The sequence below is a fragment of the Panthera uncia genome, chromosome F1, assembly GCF_023721935.1.
Source record: "Panthera uncia isolate 11264 chromosome F1, Puncia_PCG_1.0, whole genome shotgun sequence".
NCBI classification, from domain to species: Eukaryota; Metazoa; Chordata; class Mammalia; order Carnivora; family Felidae; genus Panthera; species Panthera uncia.
The window spans coordinates 14179997-14200604 of record NC_064813.1 but is presented as its reverse complement, the minus strand read 5'-3'; the positions used below and the strand labels follow the sequence as shown (position 1 = coordinate 14200604).

At 35.5% G+C, this 20608-nt stretch overlaps 1 protein-coding gene across 9 annotated transcripts in view; it reads right to left on the bottom strand.

Moving 5' to 3' along the window:
• DNM3 (dynamin 3) overlaps positions 1-20608 on the bottom strand; it is a 560234-nt gene that overhangs the window by 111424 nt on the left and 428202 nt on the right. For all 9 annotated transcript variants that reach the window (XR_007458711.1, XM_049633950.1, XM_049633954.1 and 6 more), the window contains one exon: positions 1688-1799. Coding sequence is in view for 8 of the 9 variants with exons in the window: in XM_049633950.1 (XP_049489907.1) it covers positions 1688-1799 (112 nt within the window). In the remaining variant the exon portion in view is untranslated. The remainder of the gene's footprint in view (positions 1-1687; positions 1800-20608) is intronic.

Below are 20608 nucleotides of genomic sequence, written 5' to 3'. Positions count from 1 at the left end.
TCCATTTCATTTACTCAACTCTTCACATGGGGCCTTCTCTAATCATCTTTACTAAAATAAAGCTTGCCTGCCCTTTTCTCACTGTTTGTCCCTTTAATATTCTTTATTTTTTTTACAGACTGTATTGTGCTCTTAAAATCCCACTATATAGTTATACAGTTATCCATTCACTTGTTTAATGTCTGCTCCTTGGGGGTACGACCTTACTGTTCACCTCTGTTGCCCTACTGCCTAGAGTGGTGCCTGGCAAAAAGCGTGTGCTCAATACACTTTTGTGGAATGAATGAATTAAAAATTAAGTATATGTCCATTTTTAATACAGAATGTTTGTGAAATTGAACACACTACCATCAATGGATAGGGAAGAGTAATAAGAAATGATCAGAATTAACAACAAAAGTAGAAGTGGTACTCTGATTTTACAAATGATTTCTCATGTGCAGTTTTTAGAGTAGCATATAGCTATGTAAATATGTACGTACACAACTGATAAAATTTGGACAATTATGGAAATCATATAGATACCTCTGTACTTGGATATCACTAGGAAAGGGGCTTGTTGCACTTCACATGGGAGAGCATAGGGTTAGTGTGGGGGAGGGGTCATTGTTTTAGGTGCTAATCAGACAAAGGTAGGTTGGGATAGGGTTAAGAGGTCTATGTGTGAGCTAAATAACATCAATGAGAAGAACATTTTGGCATAAATCCTCAATCACTTACCTCTGGAACTTGGTTAAATTCCAATGTAACCTCAGGGATGTGGTCAAGTCTAAAGATCCCCCAGAGACGCCTCATTTCCGCCCCCCCCCCACCCCGCCACCGGTGCCCATATTTCAGGCTCTCCTGAGAAGACTCTTCGTATTTGGGGCCTAGAAATGACCTGACTTGTCCTATAAACTGATCTAGAGCCAAGTAAGCACCAAAAGGTCAAGCTGGACTAAATCCCCAAGGCTGAGTCTCTGAACTTTTGTTCTGAGCAGACACCTGGATAGTGCAGCATCTCAAGGGGAACAGTGAGTAAGCAGTGAGAGCCACTCATTCGCAGAGTCTGCTTAATGGTGTGTGTACATATGTTGGGTGGGACTTTTGAAATTTAAATCCAGACGTTTTCCAAACAAATTCTGTTTATTAACTTGAACAAGAGAAGTGACTTCAAATACTTGAAGTGTATTTATAAAGATAAGTAGGAATTGCAATATAATGTTTTTCTTCTTTCACACTCCAAATGCCATTAATCAGAATTTGAATGCAGATATAATTTTGGATTCAGGTACTATAGACATATTGAAAGGAATTTTATAAAAATAAGTATATTTTTAAGGCTATGAAATAGTGTTATGGCATGATATATATGCCATGGCTATATGAAGAATGTTATAATCCACTGTATGACTACTGGGACAACTGTGGAAAACCATAAAAAAGCCATATAAGGAAAATAAAATTTTAAATTAAAACAGAGAAACTCTCTTTGTCTGAGATTGGATATATTATGTTTTATGGCAGAGTAGGACATTTTCTCTAACAAGTATACTGATAAACTTCTTAAAATAGAACCTAAGGGAGAAAAAGAAATATGAAGCGAATTAAGTCAAAAGAGAACTAGTTTCTCCAGTATATAGTATGTAGAATTATGTCTTCTTAAACATGGTTAATAATTGTAAAATAATAGTTATATGCAACTTACTAAAGATTTATCAGGATAAACCCCAGCTCTTAGTAGAGATGCCTTCCAGCTGTCCACATCCTCCTGTGAGTCACATGCCAGCTCAAGGAAGCGATAGTCTTTGTATACATTCCTGGAATTAAAAAAAAAATCATACTTTCAGTTCTGAACCAAATTCAAAATGATTTTATACCGCTACAGACAACGATGATACAAATGACAGTCCACGTGGATACTTCTCTGACAGTCACTGGAGGAAAACAAAAGCAATTCACTGTGTTTAAAATAATTAGCACATTCCTATATTATTATATAATCCTTTTTAAACTTTAAGGAATTCAGAGCCCCTTGTACTGCTAAGCAATAAGCAGTGAAGGAAGCGCAAATGCTCTCAATATGACACACTGGATGCCAAGTGAGAGGTGTTCCAGGGGAATGGATTTGCTGTTGCCTAGTGATTAATCGATTTTCTGAAACTATTTTATAAGTCTAAATGGCTCATAACACTGTAAAAGGTATGGCAATAATCTTACAAACTTAAAACACTAAATTTGATTCAAAACAGAAAGGCTCATCGATACTGTGAAAAGAAAAAACAAAACATCAATCAGTATTTAACAGAGTGAAATGCCTATAAAGTGCATATTTACAACTGGGACAATCCTGTAATTTTCTTTCTTTTCCTAACAATAAAAGGATACATAAGATGAAATACATGCCCATTTAGAAAGATTTGGAAACTGGATAAAAGTCTAAAAATGGTGACAATCATCCATTTTCCACTGTTGATAGATAAACATTTCTTTATACTCTTGTTCTATCAATGTTTCACACAGTTGAGGTCTCCCCTACCCACTTCTGTCTCCCTTTCTCTCTCTCTCTCAATTTTGTGTCCTTATTACTATTATTACATTATGGCCATTTACTTATGCCATTACATCTTCATAAACATCAAATTAGAATGGTATAATATTCATTAATATAAATGTATGATAATCTACTTAACCTCTTTAAATATTAGATAATTAAGTAATTTCTTTTTTTATAATCATAAATAATGCTTAAGTGAGTATTTTTATCCATAAGCCTTTCACATCTACTAATATTATTTTCTGAGGATGGATTCCTATAAAAAAGTTACAGGATCAAAATTACAGTCATTTTTTAAGATACTCATATGCATTATCAATCACCTTTCCAGCAGAGATCATCCAATTTACATGGATATTAGTGGTATACAAAAATTTAAAGTCTTTTTCTCTTCTTCTTATTCTATCCCAAGGTATTCTCACTTATGCCTAAGAGCGTTAGTTTATACTGAAACTCAGACAGCTAACAAATTTATCTCTTTTGCCCAGGACTGCCCTAGATTCACAGTGTTTACTGACTCCTCCACTGTATCTCAAGGGCACATTGACATGAATGATTGAATTGGTGATTTTAACTTGACTTCCCTACCTTCCACACTCTTATATCCTCTTTCATAAACCACCTAAAAGTGTACTTCCTGTACGCTGACCACCATCTCACTGCCACCCTCCCTCAAACATTACAGTAGCCTCCTCACATGGCTCCTTTAAATTTGCTCTCCACACTTGGGGTGCCTGGGGGGACTCAGTCAGTTAAGTTTAAGTGTCAGACTTTAGCTCAGGTCATGATCTCACAGTTCGCGGGTTCAAGCCCTGAGTTGGGCTCTGTGCTGACAGCTCAGAGCCTGGAGCCTGCTTCGGATTCTGTGTCTCCCCCCTCGCTGTCCCTCCCCCACTTGTGCTCTGTCTCTCCTTTTCTCTCTCAAAAACAAAACAGTGTGGAGTGCTCCCCACACTGAATCCTCGTGATCTCCTGAAAATGTGAATCAGATATTTTTACCCATGGAGTAAAACGCTCCATTAGTCACCTGCTTTTAGGGAAGGACTATACTCTATCATGGCCTATAAAACCCTGCAGTCTGGCCCCTTACTATTACCTTCCTTTCCAGCTTCTTTTCACACTCTGCTCTCCTTTGCTTTTTCTGCTCCAGCCATGCTGACTGTCTTTGGCTTCCTCAAATGTGCCATGCCTACTCCCAAGGTCTTTGAATACACTGCTCTCTGCCTGTAGTTCTTTTTTTCTTCCCTCCTTGCACGTTAAAGCTTATTCTTTCTTGGAATCTCAGATCATATTTCTATTCACCTTTCCTTCATAGCATTAATTACAGTTGTGAATTCAGAATTATAGGAGTTTCTTATTTATTTATTTATTTATTTATTTATTTATTTATTTATTTATTGTCTATCTTTCCAACTAGCCCACAAGCAACATTAGGACAGGGAATGTATCATTTTCATGTTTATTATTTTATTCCCAGGGGATTCTGGAAAGATGATGACTTAATTGTGCTCTGCTTCCTCTCCACTTCTAACTTAGGTCAAACACATCCTTTTTTCTTAAGTCAAGCAGATATCAGGACTGGTACTCAGGTAGAGGGTGTGAACTAGATAGTTGTACTTTCTTGCTCTGTGCTGAACAAAGCTGTGGGGCCACAGCAAGAAAAGTCTAAGGCAAGGACCAGCACGTAGGAGCTCTTTGGTAGGGCTGTCCTTCAATGATCACAGGATCCTGGGTGTGCCTGAGTTTTCTCTACCCTGATGTAGAAGAAAGGCTACCTCCTGGTGTCTCAATGGGTAACTGGCAACTTGCATATTTTGGGCCATGATGACTGAGATGTCTGTGCCCTCCCACCTTCATAGGACCAGTCCACTTGAAGTCTCCAGCAGTTGGACCTGTGCCACAATGAACAAAGGAAAATAAAAGGACATCTAATAAGGAGGTATAATAGCCAGAGAAATCATGAATGAAGAGAGAAATCAGAACAGTATATCAATACAGAACTGTCAGGGGAAGCAGAAGAATAGTATTTGAAGAGGTAGAAGTACAACATTAAGAAAAAACTTCCTGGAACTAGACAAAAGATTTTAAGTTAAAATATTTAGTAGATGGAGGAGAGGATAATGAATGTTGAAACCAGAACTGGTAGAGTTCACGATCTAGTAGGAGAATTTTAAAAACTGAAAAGAGAGAGAAGTTGTGAAAGTGTGGAGGAAAGACCCAGAACATCTAACCTGTAAATAAAAGGAGATTCAGAAAAAGAAAAGGAAGGTGAGGGGAGAAAAATAATTAGAAAAAGAAACTACTGTTTATAAAAGAATCTTATCCTGGTTTTTAGAAAGACCTGAATCTACACATTTTAAGGGCTGTTTCATGTATACTTGATGAGCAAAGATACCACATGGACATATGTTAATACAATTCTTGAGCTCTGAGATAAAGAAAACATGTTCAAGTCTTCTGTAAAGAGACAGCAAGTTGCTTAGAAAGAAGAAAGAATTAGACTGGCACTGACTGAACGCTCAAAAGGTAGAAGGCAATGAAGTAACACTCATGGACTCTTAAGAGGCTGCAGAGACCTACAACCGGCTGGGCTATCACCACACCCCTCACCTGTGGGAGTTGCCTAAGCAGGGATGAAGTTACAACAGCACCAAATGAACTCGCAGAGCATGTTCAAGATGAGGGAAGACAAAGAGGAGAAAAACAGTGGTGAGCAACAGCACTGGCGACATCCACAGAGTCAAATAAAAATAAATAATGATAGCCCATCTGAGAATATGCAGTGTAAGGGCTAACGAAAGACTCTTAAAGTAAAAGAGACACACTGCAACAGGAATTCAAATAGTCTAAAGGTTGGGGGAGGGTAGGAGGAAATAAAAAATGCTCCCCAGGTCTTCTCTGATGGGTGCAGGCTCAGAGAGTAGGGCAGCAAAGGGGTCCCAGGGGTCTCATTGTTAAAAGTGGGTGTGGGGGGAAGTAGGAGAAGGAAGGGTTTGGAGGAGAAATATTTGGTAATTTACCTCATGGAATAATAGGACTATGCACTGGTGATGAATGTAAATGTTAATGAAATAAAAAGTACAGAAAAAAAGGAGAAATTAATAGCCTTTTGATCAAGTAAAAAAATTAAAAAAAAAGAAGTAACAAAATAAGAAATTTTAATAAGATGGCAGGAATAAATTTAAGTATACTAATTACGAAATTAATGACAGACTGAATTCTTTCAGCTAGTCAGTTAAATTAGGTTTATAAAAGTTACATATTATTTGGAAAAATAAAGAAACAGGCAAAAAGAAACCAGGCACAAAACAAAGAAATACAAATTCAAGAATGGCAATATTAATAACAGACAAGATGGAATTTAAAAGTACTGAACAGGATAAGTAGTTTAAAAGCACTAAACAGAATTAATAGAAATATTATTATACAATAGTATAAAATACAATTTGTGAAGACTGGAAAATACTCATAAACCTTTTTTGCACCAAGTTACATAGTAGGTAAGGAAAGGAAGCAAATGCTATTAAAATTGCAAGATGAACTTGTAGTTATTATATGTATACAATTAGTTAAAATATAAATATAGAAAAAAAAACTAATATGACTCTTTTCAAGTTGTGCAAATGTAATGGACCAAAGTAAGTAAGCAGATAGAAGATAAAGATTTTTCATTAGCCATAAAACATTTACAAAAATCACTCTTACACTTGTACCTACACACATACACAATACCAACCTTAAGAAACTTTTAAAAAGAGAGATTATATAGATCACATTCTTTAATCAAAAAATAAAAAAAAAGAAAAAGAAAAAAAAGAATTTCTAAAAAAAGAGACCAAAAAAACCCCTTAAAACATATTCTTAGATAATCCTTGTATTACAGAAGAAACCAAAATTAAAATTACAAATTATTTAGAAAGCAATAAAAAATATAAACGCATTGTATGCAACCAATGGAACACAGTGAAGGCTACAGGAAAACTTAAGGCCTTAAATATTTTCATCATTTAGAGAGAGGAGGAAAAAAAGTCAATATTCAAAAAAGAGTTGATATTCATCTACGGGGATTATAAAGTTATGATAAAAAAATAAGCCAAGAAGAGGAATTAACATAGATTAAAACCAAAATTAATAGAAAATATAAAAATAACATAAAGGATAAAGACATCCACAAGAATTTTCCCCTTAGAAATAGATAATATAACACTAATTAAGGGAGAAAACAAAAGTATACAAGATCACAAATAAGAAAGGATAGGATACATAATCACAAATAATTGAGGAGATGGAAAAAATCAAATATTATATGCAAAAAACCTATGGCAAAAGTAAGAGCCTAAAGGAAACTAATAATACTCTAAAAAATATAAATTACCAAAATTAACTCAAAACCCAAGTGGCTTTTACAAAACACTACTAGGCTATACTTCCAATAACTTAGATATGGGAGAATATTCCATTCATGTTAGGAGAAAGCCTATAGAAAACATAGGAATACATTTTTTAAATTAAGAAAATGGAAAAATCTTAATGAATAACATAAAATAAGATCTTCATAAATGGAAAGTCATATTTGACTGTATTGTTTTGATTACTCTATGTTGTTAGGTCTTACAAAGTGACCAGTGCTAGTAGGTATTCAATTAATATTTATTGAATAATGAGTATCATCACACCTATAAAAATACTGACCATCATCCTTAAAATACCTTTACAAATTTTATAATATAAAAGTGATTTTCCATCAAGGTTTAATATTTTTGCAAGGGGGTGGGCATTTTTACACATTTATGCCAGTGATATTCTTTGTTCTGATTTCATTAAGACATTTTTTTGTATATTATTGGAATGATTTCTCACTTTTAATTTCCATTTACCTGACATATCTTTGCCCCTTCTTTTACTTTTATCTATTTGCTTTACTGTTAAAAAAGATATATGGGTTATAAATGCCAACAGTATAGTTGGGTTTTATTTTTCATCCCAATCTGAAAAGCACTGCCTACGATTAGGAAAGTTTGAATCATGTTTATTTCTTGCCATTGCTGTATGCTTGGTTTTAGTTTTGTCATTTTGATAAATGGTCCTTACTATTTCCGTTGCATATGTTGATTAATGAACTGTCTTTTTGGCTTCTATATTTTTTTAGTGGCTTTCATTTCTACAAGTAAATGATTATTTTCTTTCTTTCCTTCTTTCTTTCTTTCTTTCTTTTTTTCTTTCTTTCTTTCTTTCTTTGGAAAATAATTATCTTTAGGTCTTCCAAATCATTCCTGAGTTCAATTATATATATATATATATATATAATATATATATATATAATATATATATATAATATATATATATAATATATATATAATATATATAAATTATATATAATATATAAATATATATAAATATTAATATTAATATATAAATAAATATTAATATAAATAAATATATATAATATATATAAATTCCTTTTTGAGGAATTTAGAAGTATTTACTTCCTGCCACTTTATCTCCTGCATTTGCTAATCTACCTAGAAATACTGACCTAGAATATTATTTCTGAATTATTGTTTTCACATCTCTTTAAGAATCTTTTTGTTTTTGTTTTAGTATTTTATTTTGTTACACTTAAGCAATTATTTAAATGGAGCTCTATATGTTTAACTTGAATAAATATTTATCGTCAGGCATTTTCCACCTGGACTTCCCCATTTGTAAATTCTTACTTGGATTCACTTTTGAATTGGCTTCAAAGCAGAGTTGGCTATTTGGATTTTGTGTTGGCACAGTATCCACATTTCTTTCATTGATTCAGTAAGGAGAATAGAAGTTTCTTTTCGTTATCTTCCTGTTTAGCTCCATTTTTCTTAATCAAGGTAAAGCATGCAGTGGTTACTCATAACATTTCAATCCAGTTTGCTCCCATGAGTTTTGCAAATAGTTGATTAACATTGCTACTTTCCATCTCCGTTGTATATGATCTTTTGGATATAGCAATGGATGGAGAAGGGTAAAAGAGAAGCTTCTAATTTTTCACTGTCTTAAAAAGAGAAGTCATCTCATTTAAACTCCATTAGCCCCTGCAAAGTTGGTAACAGAGCTGTTTTACAGTTAGGAAACTGAGATTCAAAGAGATTAAGTCAAGATCACATAGCATACAAAAGGCACAATGTGGGCCAACCACAGTCCTTGGCATATGGCCTCCGCAAAACAAATATTTGTCAAATGAATGGAATGAATGAATAAATGAATGAATGAATGAACAAACGAACGATGGAATGAACTTGGACTGTGCTTATCTTTAAAACCAACTTTTTTATGTTTGATAGAATCCTTACCTTTCCACAGAAAACCTAAGATAAAAAACTTTGAAGGGACAAAGCACAACCAGCAGAATGAGTACTTTTAATTAAAAGTGGGACATATTTAAAGGAAATATAGTCTCCAAGTACGAAGGTTTATTGTTGAAAATTTTGAAAGGTCGTATCTTTGCTACAGGGCAGAAAGGGTAATAGATTATCTTGATAGAAATCAAAATTCACCAGTTTTTAATTTTCTAATTACCTCTACCATAGCTTTTAAGCTACTACTTAAGTTTCCATTTGAGGCATTTCCACTGTACAGTATGACTCCCTTTAAGATGTAAAAGGTATGGGGAAGGCAAATCTGGACAAATGCCATGGGGGTTCCTGGCCAGCTGGAAAGCACAGAAAGTAGCGAGGGTGCAGACTTTCCACATTCTCTAAGCAGATCTGAAGAATTCAGCTTTGGCCCATTGTCATTGACCTTTCTCCAGAGTATTTTCTTTCAGGGGCTCTTCACATGGAAAAATCTTGATTTTTTTTTTTTTTTCCCTCAAAGGATAGCCAAATTCTTGAGAGGGAAAATAATTATCTGGTTGAAACATTAGAAGAGGGTCAAAGGCTTCTGGTGGCTTTGGCTGCTTCATTTTTACCCATTTTTGAAGCCTCATGTTAGGCTGTGTCTAGACATCCAAGAAGAGTTGGATACAGGTCTAAAACACTGAACGGAGCTGATTTACTGGAAGTCTCATAAATTCTGTGGATGTAGCTTCCAGGTTCTCACCACATGCTGTAGCTGTATAGATAACCCACAGCAATTTGTACTGACTGAATTTTTTTGTTTAGTCTATTTCAACTACCATCATGCAGATATGAGCTTCTGAATGATTTCACTATGAAATCAAGCTTAACTATGTGTTTTATAGTTTGAAAAATAAAAGTTACCTCAACATTAAAAATGAGCATGAGAAATTTTATCCCATAGGTAAAAGGTTTTTAAGTGCTACACTGAAGAGAACATGACCACATGATGGGTCCGTGTTTTGATTAGATGTATAACTTTCATTTACATGTCCTAAGAATGTCTTTAGGTATTAAAAATATAAAGTTTAATTTGTTTACCTATGGCAGCTCTTTAAACATCTGGGACCAGATATTATCTGTCCCTCAAGTCTTCTAAGTCTCCAAGCTGACCTTTCTGCCAATTTTTTCAAATGTTTCTCATATGAAGACATTTCTAGATAACACAACACTCTTATTACCCTTCTGTGGATTTGCTCTATTTAAAAAGGATTTTCTGAAAATGATGTGCCCACAACTGATCACAAATCTCCTGATACAATATTATCCAGATGGAAGGAAGAAATTTGGTGGAATTTTCCCCTACTTTCTGGACAGTAAACTTTTACTAATGTAAGCAAATAGCATGTAGTAGAATATAGTAAAGACCATGAAAACACCTGTTGAAATCCAGACTGTGCCATTAATTATCCTATATGACACTGGGTAAGGTAACCTCTCTAAGTTTTAATGTACTCATCTATAAAATGGGGAAGATAGCATCTATATCAGGCTTATAATGATAATAAAATAAAGGTTACAAGTGTGACATGCTTATTTACACAGTGCCCAGAATCAGGTAAATATGCAAGCAAAATATACACAATACAAAAACTACTATTATTCATTATTCTCACGGCCTTTAGGTCCTTTGGGCTTGACCTCCTATAAAACCAGACTTCTCCTGTACTGAATATGTACAGACTTTAAAAAAAAAAAAACCATAAAGTATAATTTATATTTGGCATTATTACATTTCATTTGGTTAGTCTGGCACATTTCCCAATTTGCTCAGATGTTCTGAATTACAATTCTGGCAACTATCAGACTCACAATTCTTCTGGTTTTGTATTATCTGTATATTTATAATAACATAATATTCCCATGTCATTATCAAAGATATACTATAGAACTAAACAGACCTCAAAAGATCCCATGCCAGAGTTAATGTTCTGCTAACTGGTACCCATTGGTATCAACAGTAAAATGACACTTAATCACAAATCCATCATATTTGTACTACACTACCAAGTCATGTCCCTCTATTTTCTCTCATGTATATTCCAAAAGAGTATACCAAGATCTAATTGCATATCTGCTAAATTCTATTAAAAAATTGAAGTCAGTTTGGCTCAACTTGTTTTTTAAGATTCGAAGCAAGTTCCTACTGATCACTGATTTCCTTTCTAAATATTTAACTATCAATTTTACAATTAATTATCAACTTACAGAGCAGGGCACTGATGACAAACTCATCGATCAAAATTTCCATTTGGTCATCCTTTTTGAAAATCTGAAAAACCACCTCCATTGTGGGCTTTTACTGACCCACTGATCTATCATGTTCCCACTCATCATCATGTTCCTTATGTCTTTACTTCTGTGCAGACGCAGTTCAGTACTATAACTACTATCTTGCAAACCTGTAACTCCCTTTCCTGTTTTTCCCTTCACCATTTTACTTACCTAATAAAACTCTGACTGAATTATTTCCTTACTGAGTTCCTACATCCAGGTTTCTAAATAATGCAAGAGAAAAACTATACAGTTGTGCTTATTGCACTCCAAATTTATAACTACAAATATCAAATGGGCACCTAACTTTCCCAGACCTCCCTACTATAATTCTGTAGTCAAAATGGTTTATCACTATACTAGATAATTACTACATAACTTTTCTTCCATTAAATCTATAATATGCCCTTTGCCACTAACACTTGGCTGATAATCTTGCTTCATACTTCATAGGAAAAACATATACAATCTGATGAGAATGATCTATATTCTTTCCACCAAATACATCAGACTACCTGCATTTGCAACCACAGACTCTGTCTTTCTCTTGTACAAGGAAAGGCCAAAACCTCAACTTATATACTGAGTTCCCTCTCTTCTAATGTCTTTATGAACATCCTACAATCGTTCCCTTTTTCTTTTACTTCCACAATTGCCTCTTTTCTACTATTGGATCATTCATATGGCATAGCAAGCATCTTAAAACACACACACACTTTCTCTTGACCCTTTCCACACCCTAAGAATTGCCCCCATTTCTATTTGCTTTTACAGCAAAACTCCTTGAGTTATCTTGAATCATTTTCTCTATTCTCTCCTTTCTCATTTCCCCCTCAATTCCCCCCAGTGAGATTTGTGATCCTACTACTTTATAGATACAGGTCTTTTCAAGGTCATGTGATCTACATCTTCCCACAGCAAATGTTCAATTCCCTATCTTCATGTTACTTTGCAGCAGCTGATATATTGACCACTCCCTCTGTCTTCAGTCATTTTCTTCTCAAGACTTCTGTAATACCACACTTTCCTGACTTCCATACTTCTACATCACTGACTATAGCTTCTTAATCTCTTCTGATGTCTCCTCTTCTTTTGTTACACTTTTAAATTCTGGAGTGCCCCAATCTCCTTCAGTGGTCTACTTCCCTCAATCTGTGCTTTTGCCAAGGTGATCTTCCCTATCTGGGAACCTTAAATACTATTGACATGAAGATAACTCCAGATCTTTACAGACTCCTATATCTAAGCCACCATCTTCTCTCATTTGGATGACATCTCTTTGATATCTTTCTTGCTCCACTCTCCACACAGAAGCCACCATGATCATATATTATATCCCCACCCTGTTTAAAATCCTCCAATGACTGTGCACTGTAAGTAGGAAAAAATTCAAACTTTTAACCACTGATTTATCTTTCCAACCCTCATCTTCCCTTGTTTATGTTCCTCCAACTACAATATAAGTTCAATAATGGGACTTTAAACGTTCATCAGTGTATTTCTGGCACTTACATCATACAGTAGGTACTTAATAACATTTGTTGGCTGACTGGCTACTATTTAGGCCTTTTGCCAACATCCAAAATACTTCAAAGACTGTTGACAATGAATTAATGATACCAAGATGGTATATTATCATAAATTAATAATCAAACCTTTTGTTTGTAAAAACCTTTTGATTTTGTAAAATCAAAATTTTACAAAATAGTAAATTCAATAATACTAGTTTAATAAACTAGGGCTCAGAATTATTTTTATATCTTACAGAAAATATTCCTGATTTCTTGTACTGAAGATAAAAAAGCGCTGCACTAAAACTAGAAATTATGATAAAAGTTAAATTATGATAAAATTTCCAGTTAAAGTAGAAATTATGATAAAAGTTAAACCACAAAACCACTTAAAATAAAGTAAAGCTTCCCCCAAAACTTGTGTCAAATTGGAACTCAAAATTATAATAGACATTATTTACTAAACACACAAAATAACATTACTCACTGGATTGAAACTCAGAACATGCAGCCAAACTTTTATTCAGAGGCAAAATCACAGTCATGTATGTTTTATTGTTTTTAAAAAAAGGCAAAAATACATAGCATTGACTTTAAGGAGTTAGAAAATTGGAAAACTAATCAAAGCAGAATACAGGATATAGTTAAGTTAGGACCTAATTATGGAAAATTAAACTATCATTGATAAATTTAAGAGTCTATTCTTTGATTAATCAATGAAACAGCTCTGTCATATATAGTAAATATAAGATAAAAATAATCAAAATTAGAGATGATACATATGATTTAACAAAGAGAAGATTAAACTTTTTAGAGATGTTGAGTATACTTTTATGATAGTGGATTTATAAAGTATCAATGTTGGATATAATTTCTAAAACAATATGAAATCATAATTATAAAAGCTTACCTGACCAATATCCACAGGATAAATTGGAAACAAAATTAAAACTTTTATTCAAAATAGTTCTGATCTCAGAGAGTTTTATTGGTCTTTCTTTCCAAATTTTAAGAGAAAGATACTTTTATGCAGGTCATGTCAGAAATATTAACAGACCAGTACACATTATAAATCTCCAAGAAATAAACCTGTTATGCATGACTCACCAAACTCACTTGACCCTAGGATCCTTTTTTTCTTTGAATTTATCATATGTAAGACCAAATTTTGGGATATGTTCCTATAAGTCAATCTCACTTATAAATGAAAATATAAATCTTTTAAAAAATATATTTGGAAATCGAATGTCACAAAATTTTTAAAAATATGAACTTGAATAGCCAAAACAATCTTGAGAAAGAAGAACAAAGCTAGAGGCATCACGCTCCCTGATCAAAGCTATATTAAAAAGCTGCAGCAATCAGAACACTATGGCATTGGCCTAAAGATAACAGAAATCAATGGAACAGAGGAACTGAGATCCCAGAAATAAGCCCACATATATATGGTCAATTAGTTTATGGCAAAGGAGCTAAGAATATACAATGAGGAGAAAGGACTTAACTAAATGGTGTGGGTAAAACTGGACAGCTGCATACAAAAGAATGAAACTGGACCACTATCTTGCATTACACACAAAAATTACTCTGAATGGATTAACACTTGAATGTAAGACCTAAAACTCTAGAAGAAAATATAGGTTGTAGGTAGCTATTTGACACTGGTTTTGGCAAGGATTTTTTGGATTTGACAACAAAACTGTATCAAACTAAAAAACTTCTGCACAAAGGTAACCATCAACAAAATGAAAAAGCAACCTACTGAATGGAAGAAAATATTCACAAATCATATATCTGGTATGGGATTAATGTCCAAAATATACAAAGAACTGATAAAACTCAATGGCAATAAAACAAAATGATAATCTGATTAAAAAATGACCAGAAGAGGAGTACCTGGGTGGCTCAGTTGGGTAAGCATCCGACTTCAGCTCAGGTCATGATCTCGTGGTTCATAGGTTAGAGCCCCACACAGGGCTCTGTGCTGACAGCTCAGAGCCTGGAGCCTGCTTTGGATTTTGTGTCTCCCCTGCTCTCTGCCCCTCCCCTGCTTGCACTCTGTCTCTCTCTCTCTCTCTCAAAAATAAACATTAAAAAAAATGATCAGAAGATCTGAATTATTTTCCAAAGTAGACATACAGATGGCCAGTAGGCACATGAAAAAGTGCTCAACATCATTAATTATCAGGGAAATGCAAATAAAAACCACAAGGAGGTAACGATTCACATCTGTTAGAATGGCTATTATCAAAAAGACAAGAAATAAGTGTTGGCAAGGGTTTGGAGAAGAGACAACCTCTGTGTATTGCTGGTGGGAATGCAAATTGTTGCAGCCACTATGGAAGACAGTATGGAAATTGCTCAAAAAATTAAAAATAGAACTATCATATGATCCAGAAATTTCACTTCTGGAATTGATGCAAAGAAAATGAAGACACTAACTCAAAAAAGACATATGCACTTCCGTGTTCAATGTAGCATTATTTAGAATAGCCAAGATATGGAAGCATATATTCCTCTGCACAGGGAATGGGTGTAGGGGGGACAAAAGATACAAACTTTCAGTTATAAAATAAATAAGTCATGGGGATGTAATGCACATCATGGTGACTATAGTTATAATATTATATTGCATATTGGCAAGTTGCTAAGAAAGTAAATCTTAAAAGTTGTCAACACAAGAAAAAATATTTTGTAACTATATATGGTGACAGATGTTAACTAAACTTATGATTGCTTTGTTACATAATATCAAATAATTATGTTATACACTTGAAACTAATGTAACGTTATATGTCAATTATACCTCAAAAGAACAAAAATCCAGCTACCACGACTATGTAGGGTTTTTCCTAAAAAAATGTTCTATAAGGAGTTCTATCAAGAGACCACTTGCATTCAGCACCATGTATAAGCCGACCACTCACAAATCCCAGAGTTCCCTTCTAAGCTATAGTTGCATTCTGGATATTTCTATTTCCAGATCTTGGTTTTCTCTTAGATCTTTTCCTCTAAAGTTTCCTGGTATTAGTAAATGGTATCTCTTCCCACCTAGGTGCATGTGCTGGATACCTAGGTGTCGTTTCTGACACCTCTTTCTTTCCCACCTCATTTCCAAGCAATCATTTCTGTCAGTGCACCCCCTAATAAACCTCCTTTACTCCATCTCCACTACCTCTGTATACGTCCAGGTGACCATCACCTTTCACCTGGATGGCTGCAAAACCTCCTAACTTATGTATTTGCTCCATTCCTCGTCTCCATTCTACAGTCAAACATGACCTCATCAGTGGCTCCTCACTGCATTAGGATAAAGACCACCAACCTCAAAATGGCCTATAGGGTGGTAAATGACCTGGACCTCTTGCATGTTAGACTCTAGCTGTCAGTTACATGAGCACACAAAGCTTCTTCCTACTTCGGGGTCTTGGTATATACTGTTTACTCTGCCTGGAACAATCGTCCCTTCTCCCTTCACCTAGTCTCTATTTTTAGTCTTCTAGTGTTAGCTTTAACCACTCCTAAATTCCCCAAACGCTGGGGTCACTCTATTATAAATTCTCACAGCAGTTGTCATTAACAGTTGTAAGTAAGTAATTATTTGCTATCAGTCTCCTTCCTTGTACTGTAAATTCCATGAGAGCAGAGAACATATTTCTCTTGTTCACAGAACTTAAGTATAGCACCCAGTACATAGAATATGCTCAGTAAATAATTGTGAATGCATGAAGGAATGAATGACTGAAGCAACCACCAATGACTGAATAGCTTACTGAAGCAACCACCAATGACTGAACAGCTTAGAGCCCTTCATTTCCTTAAAATATATTTGTCTTATAAATTTCATATATTGAAAAATAAAAATAAAAATAAATTACTTGAGAGAATTCCAAAAAAATAAAATAAAACATATTTGTCTTTGGCTTTCAAGATCAACCTCGAAGATCAGAAACAGGGAGGCAGAGAATCTCAAGCAGACTCCGCACTGTTAATGCAGAGCTTGAGCTCACAAGGTTGAGATCATGACCTAAGCCAATACCAAGAGTCGGAGGCTTAACGGACTGAGCCACCCAGACACCCCTCAATGCAACAATTTTAAATTGGAGTTTGGCTGTTGTCTATTGACTCAAAGTGTTATGATTCATTGCCAAGGGGACAAGTTCCTTTAGCCTGACTTGACTTGATAGTCTTTCGATACTTCCTTTTCTTGACATAGTAAAGAGCTAATTAATTAATTAAAATTTGAAAAAAAATTTTGTTTTAGTTTTTAAGGAAAAAAATATTTTAACACATAAGAGCGTTGCAAAACACATTTACTGTAAGTGCAGCTGCAGAATCAGCTGAGTCACCACCAGTCCTGACTTTCTCTGGCTGCCAATGGCCACAGCGCCAGGTCTGTGTCAGCGTTAATCACAGTCATGAGCGAAGAGCTAAATGTGTGAGTTTTGGTTGTAAGTGTGGGGTCTTATTTATGATGAAAAAGATCATAAAGAAGGCAGATTACAATTTAAGTGGTGGAAATTCTTACGATGCAGAATATTTAATACCTAAATATTCTTCCTCACACCCAGATGCTAATGTAATGCTGATGTAACATAAATTAAGAAGGTATTCAAAGTAAAAATAGGAAGGTTTGCAGTGACGCATTAGTGGGAACTTGATCTCCTGGCTTCTTGTAGGGCTTTTGGCTCCTGGCCTCTTTTCTCCAGACTTCATTGTTTCCTCCCCAAAAGAGGAGGAGAACTGACTGATTTGATTAGTGAGTTATAAAAGAGAAATTGAGCAAGCTTGCGCCCGCAGGACACATGCATTTCTCTCCCGTTCCAAGAAGCTGTGCTGAATGCTGCCCTGTGGTGGAGGCCTGTGGTTGCTCCGCTGGGGCTGTGATCGCTGGGGGCTGAACTATGAGCAAGACATGTGGCCACAGATCTCCAGCCGTTTGTTCATGCCTTATCTGTTTGTTTCCTGGGCCTCTGAGAACAGCAACAACAGCACATTTTAACTAGAGAGGGCAAGAAAAGTGTGCGGTTTATTGACCCCTTAAAATTCCAACAGTGAGGAGTGGCTTTGAAGAAAGGGTACTGGATTTGGTTTCGGATGGGTTAAACAGGAAGTGACAGAAGGCCTTAGGAGTGAAAATGCCCAGTAGGCAGTTGGGGATGTGGAACTGGTGTCTCGGGATAATGAATACTAAGCATACTACATGTGGCTGTGATGCTGGGTGCCATGTGAGTTTGTTTATTTTATTTTAATACAGCTTATTAGCTTCGTTAAGCCTTTTCCCATAGGAGAACAACCAAACAGCCACAGGTCCTGTGTCCACTTGGGCATAACCAATAGCAGGCAAATGAGCCAGTATTACAATATCATTGAAAAAAAAATTGTTGTTGCAATCCAAACTTCATTTAGCCCAGAGCAACGAAAGACTTTAGAAGGGAATAAAAGGCAACTGGTGAAGAAAGCAGAGAGAGAACCACAATTATTCTCAGTCTGTCTCATTTATTAGGTCAGAAGAGGTTGTGGTAATGATCTGCTTAAGCTCAGCATTTCTAAAATCTGAGGAATAAGTATAGAGTGGCTATTGACCCCTCCACGCCATGCCTTATCATGCGCTAGGAAAGATTGCTGCCCAGTCTACATTAGCCTGGACTCATTCCCTTCAGCATTTGTTATTTGAGAGTCACCCCCTGTGGGACCTTTCATTTGAGTTTCTGAATAACTAATAATAATTATTATTATATGAATTTTTTAAGAACTCATTTTGAAAGACCTAAAGAGTAAGATTTATGAGGAACCAACAACACAGGAGAAGTGACACCCGATTCCAGAAGGCAGAGTGTTGATCAATAAGCCAAAAAAACAAAAACCAAAAAACCAAAAAAACCCCCAAAAACCAAAAACCAAAAACCAAACAACCCCAACAACTAGGAGATAATATGGAGTTCTGAATTCATGCTAGCCCTGTAACACCTAGAGAGAGTTTGATGAGAATTCTTAAAACCTAGGATTAGGCTGAGGATATTGGTGTAAATTTATCAGTATGGGGATACTGCGAAAGTGAACAGGGTAGAAGGAATTTTTAAAAAAATGAAAGGGGCTGGCATGGTTGTGGTATGAATAACGTTTTACACAATGGCTCTCCACAAAGTTAGCCTTTCAAATTATTTTTAAATGACTATTTGTTGATATGATGATGATGATGGTGGTGATGATGATGTCAAGTTCTATCAAAGTCAGTTCCTTGAAGTTATTTTGGAAAGTTTTATATGTATCTTTATCATGTAAAAAAAAAAAAAAAAAGGTTTTCAGGCCTCTGTTCTGTCTGAGTCTAAAAAAAGATGTCCTGGTGCACTGGGGAAGTTTGGGCTGCTCTGTGAACAGGGCCATGGGAGATGGGCTCTGACACCCCGGCCCTCCCCAGGCTATCAGCACTGCCCACATTCTGGCTCAGCAGCACCTCACTGGTTCCCCCTCAGTGAGACCAGGATTGGGGTGAGCAGTGTACAGTGAAAATCAAATACAATTGTTTAAGTCCCCAAATCCATTCACACACGTCAGTCTTCTTATTGCAAACAGTTTGTAAAGATCTGGTCTGCAGGAAGCTTGGCTATTCAGTGACTTGTTTGTGGATGCCATTTTAGGTACACTCAGCATAATGGATAGAAGTGACTCTTCAAAGAAAATAAATCAGACTGGAAAAAATCTACCACTTCAATGGCAACCTGTATCTTGAGTGAAAGAGTAACGTTTAAGCAGAAAGTAGTGGTGATGATAATGATGCCAACAGTGATGAAGGTGATGGTAATGGTTCTATGGCCAGGGGTCCATCGCATGCCATTTCACCTTTTGGGCCTTCCCACGCATGTTACCACTGCCCCCTTGGCTTCATCGCCATTTGGAGAACTTCCCCCATCTTTGCAGCCTTGACTCATACGTTCCCTCTTCTGAGTCTTCTCCCAGGTAGCATTAATTGCTGACATTACTCTCTCCTTTGTGCTCCCATAATGCCCTACTTATCCATCCTTTGATTTCAACTATAACTGCCTTCTATTTATGAAAGTTATTACTCCCAAGAGTTGGCAAAAGTATAAACAATGTCAGAGGTGATTTATATCACAACATGGGTGAAAGATCCATAACGGACTGATAATAACAGGAGAGATTTTTTAAAAAGTTTTTAAGTTTATGTATTTATTTTGAGAGAAACAGAGACAGAGGGAGAGAGAGAGACAGAGAGGGGACCCTAAGCAGGCTCCACATCCTCAGCGCAGAGCCCAGTTTGGGGCTTGAACTCACAAATCATGAGATCATCATCTGAGTCGAAATCAAGAGTCGGACCCTTCACCAACTGAGCCACCCAAGCGCCCCAGAGAGACTTTGAAATACACCTTTCAACCTCAAAGTCTGTATTAAGGAAAACTTCCTTTCCAGGTATCTCCATAAAAGATAACAGAAGAATGGGTGAATTATGTATCTGGTTGCACGACATGTCATTCTATATAATGGTACTTATAGTATTCATTTATTGATTGATTTAATGAACCTTTGTTGAGAAGCTATGTGCCAGGAATCGTGCTAGGCCCTGAAGGACACATGATGATTAAGATGGACAAGTTCCCTTGCTTGTATTCTGGCACTGTGTATAAAACTTGATAGTGAACAGAATGCAAAGACACTAGCAATCAATTATTTAGACTCCACTTTCAAGGTATCAAGTAAATCCTAATGTCCTGACGGCATTTCCCTCTTCCCCCTGAACAACAAAACAAAAAACAGACATCTGTTTTATTCTAGTGAGTGTCATCACTTTAACAATTACTCAAAAGACCAAAAATAATTCATAACCCAGATAAAGGAAATCTTTACAAAGCTCCTAGTGGTTTTTAAAAAATTGCTCTTTAAAAATGTACACT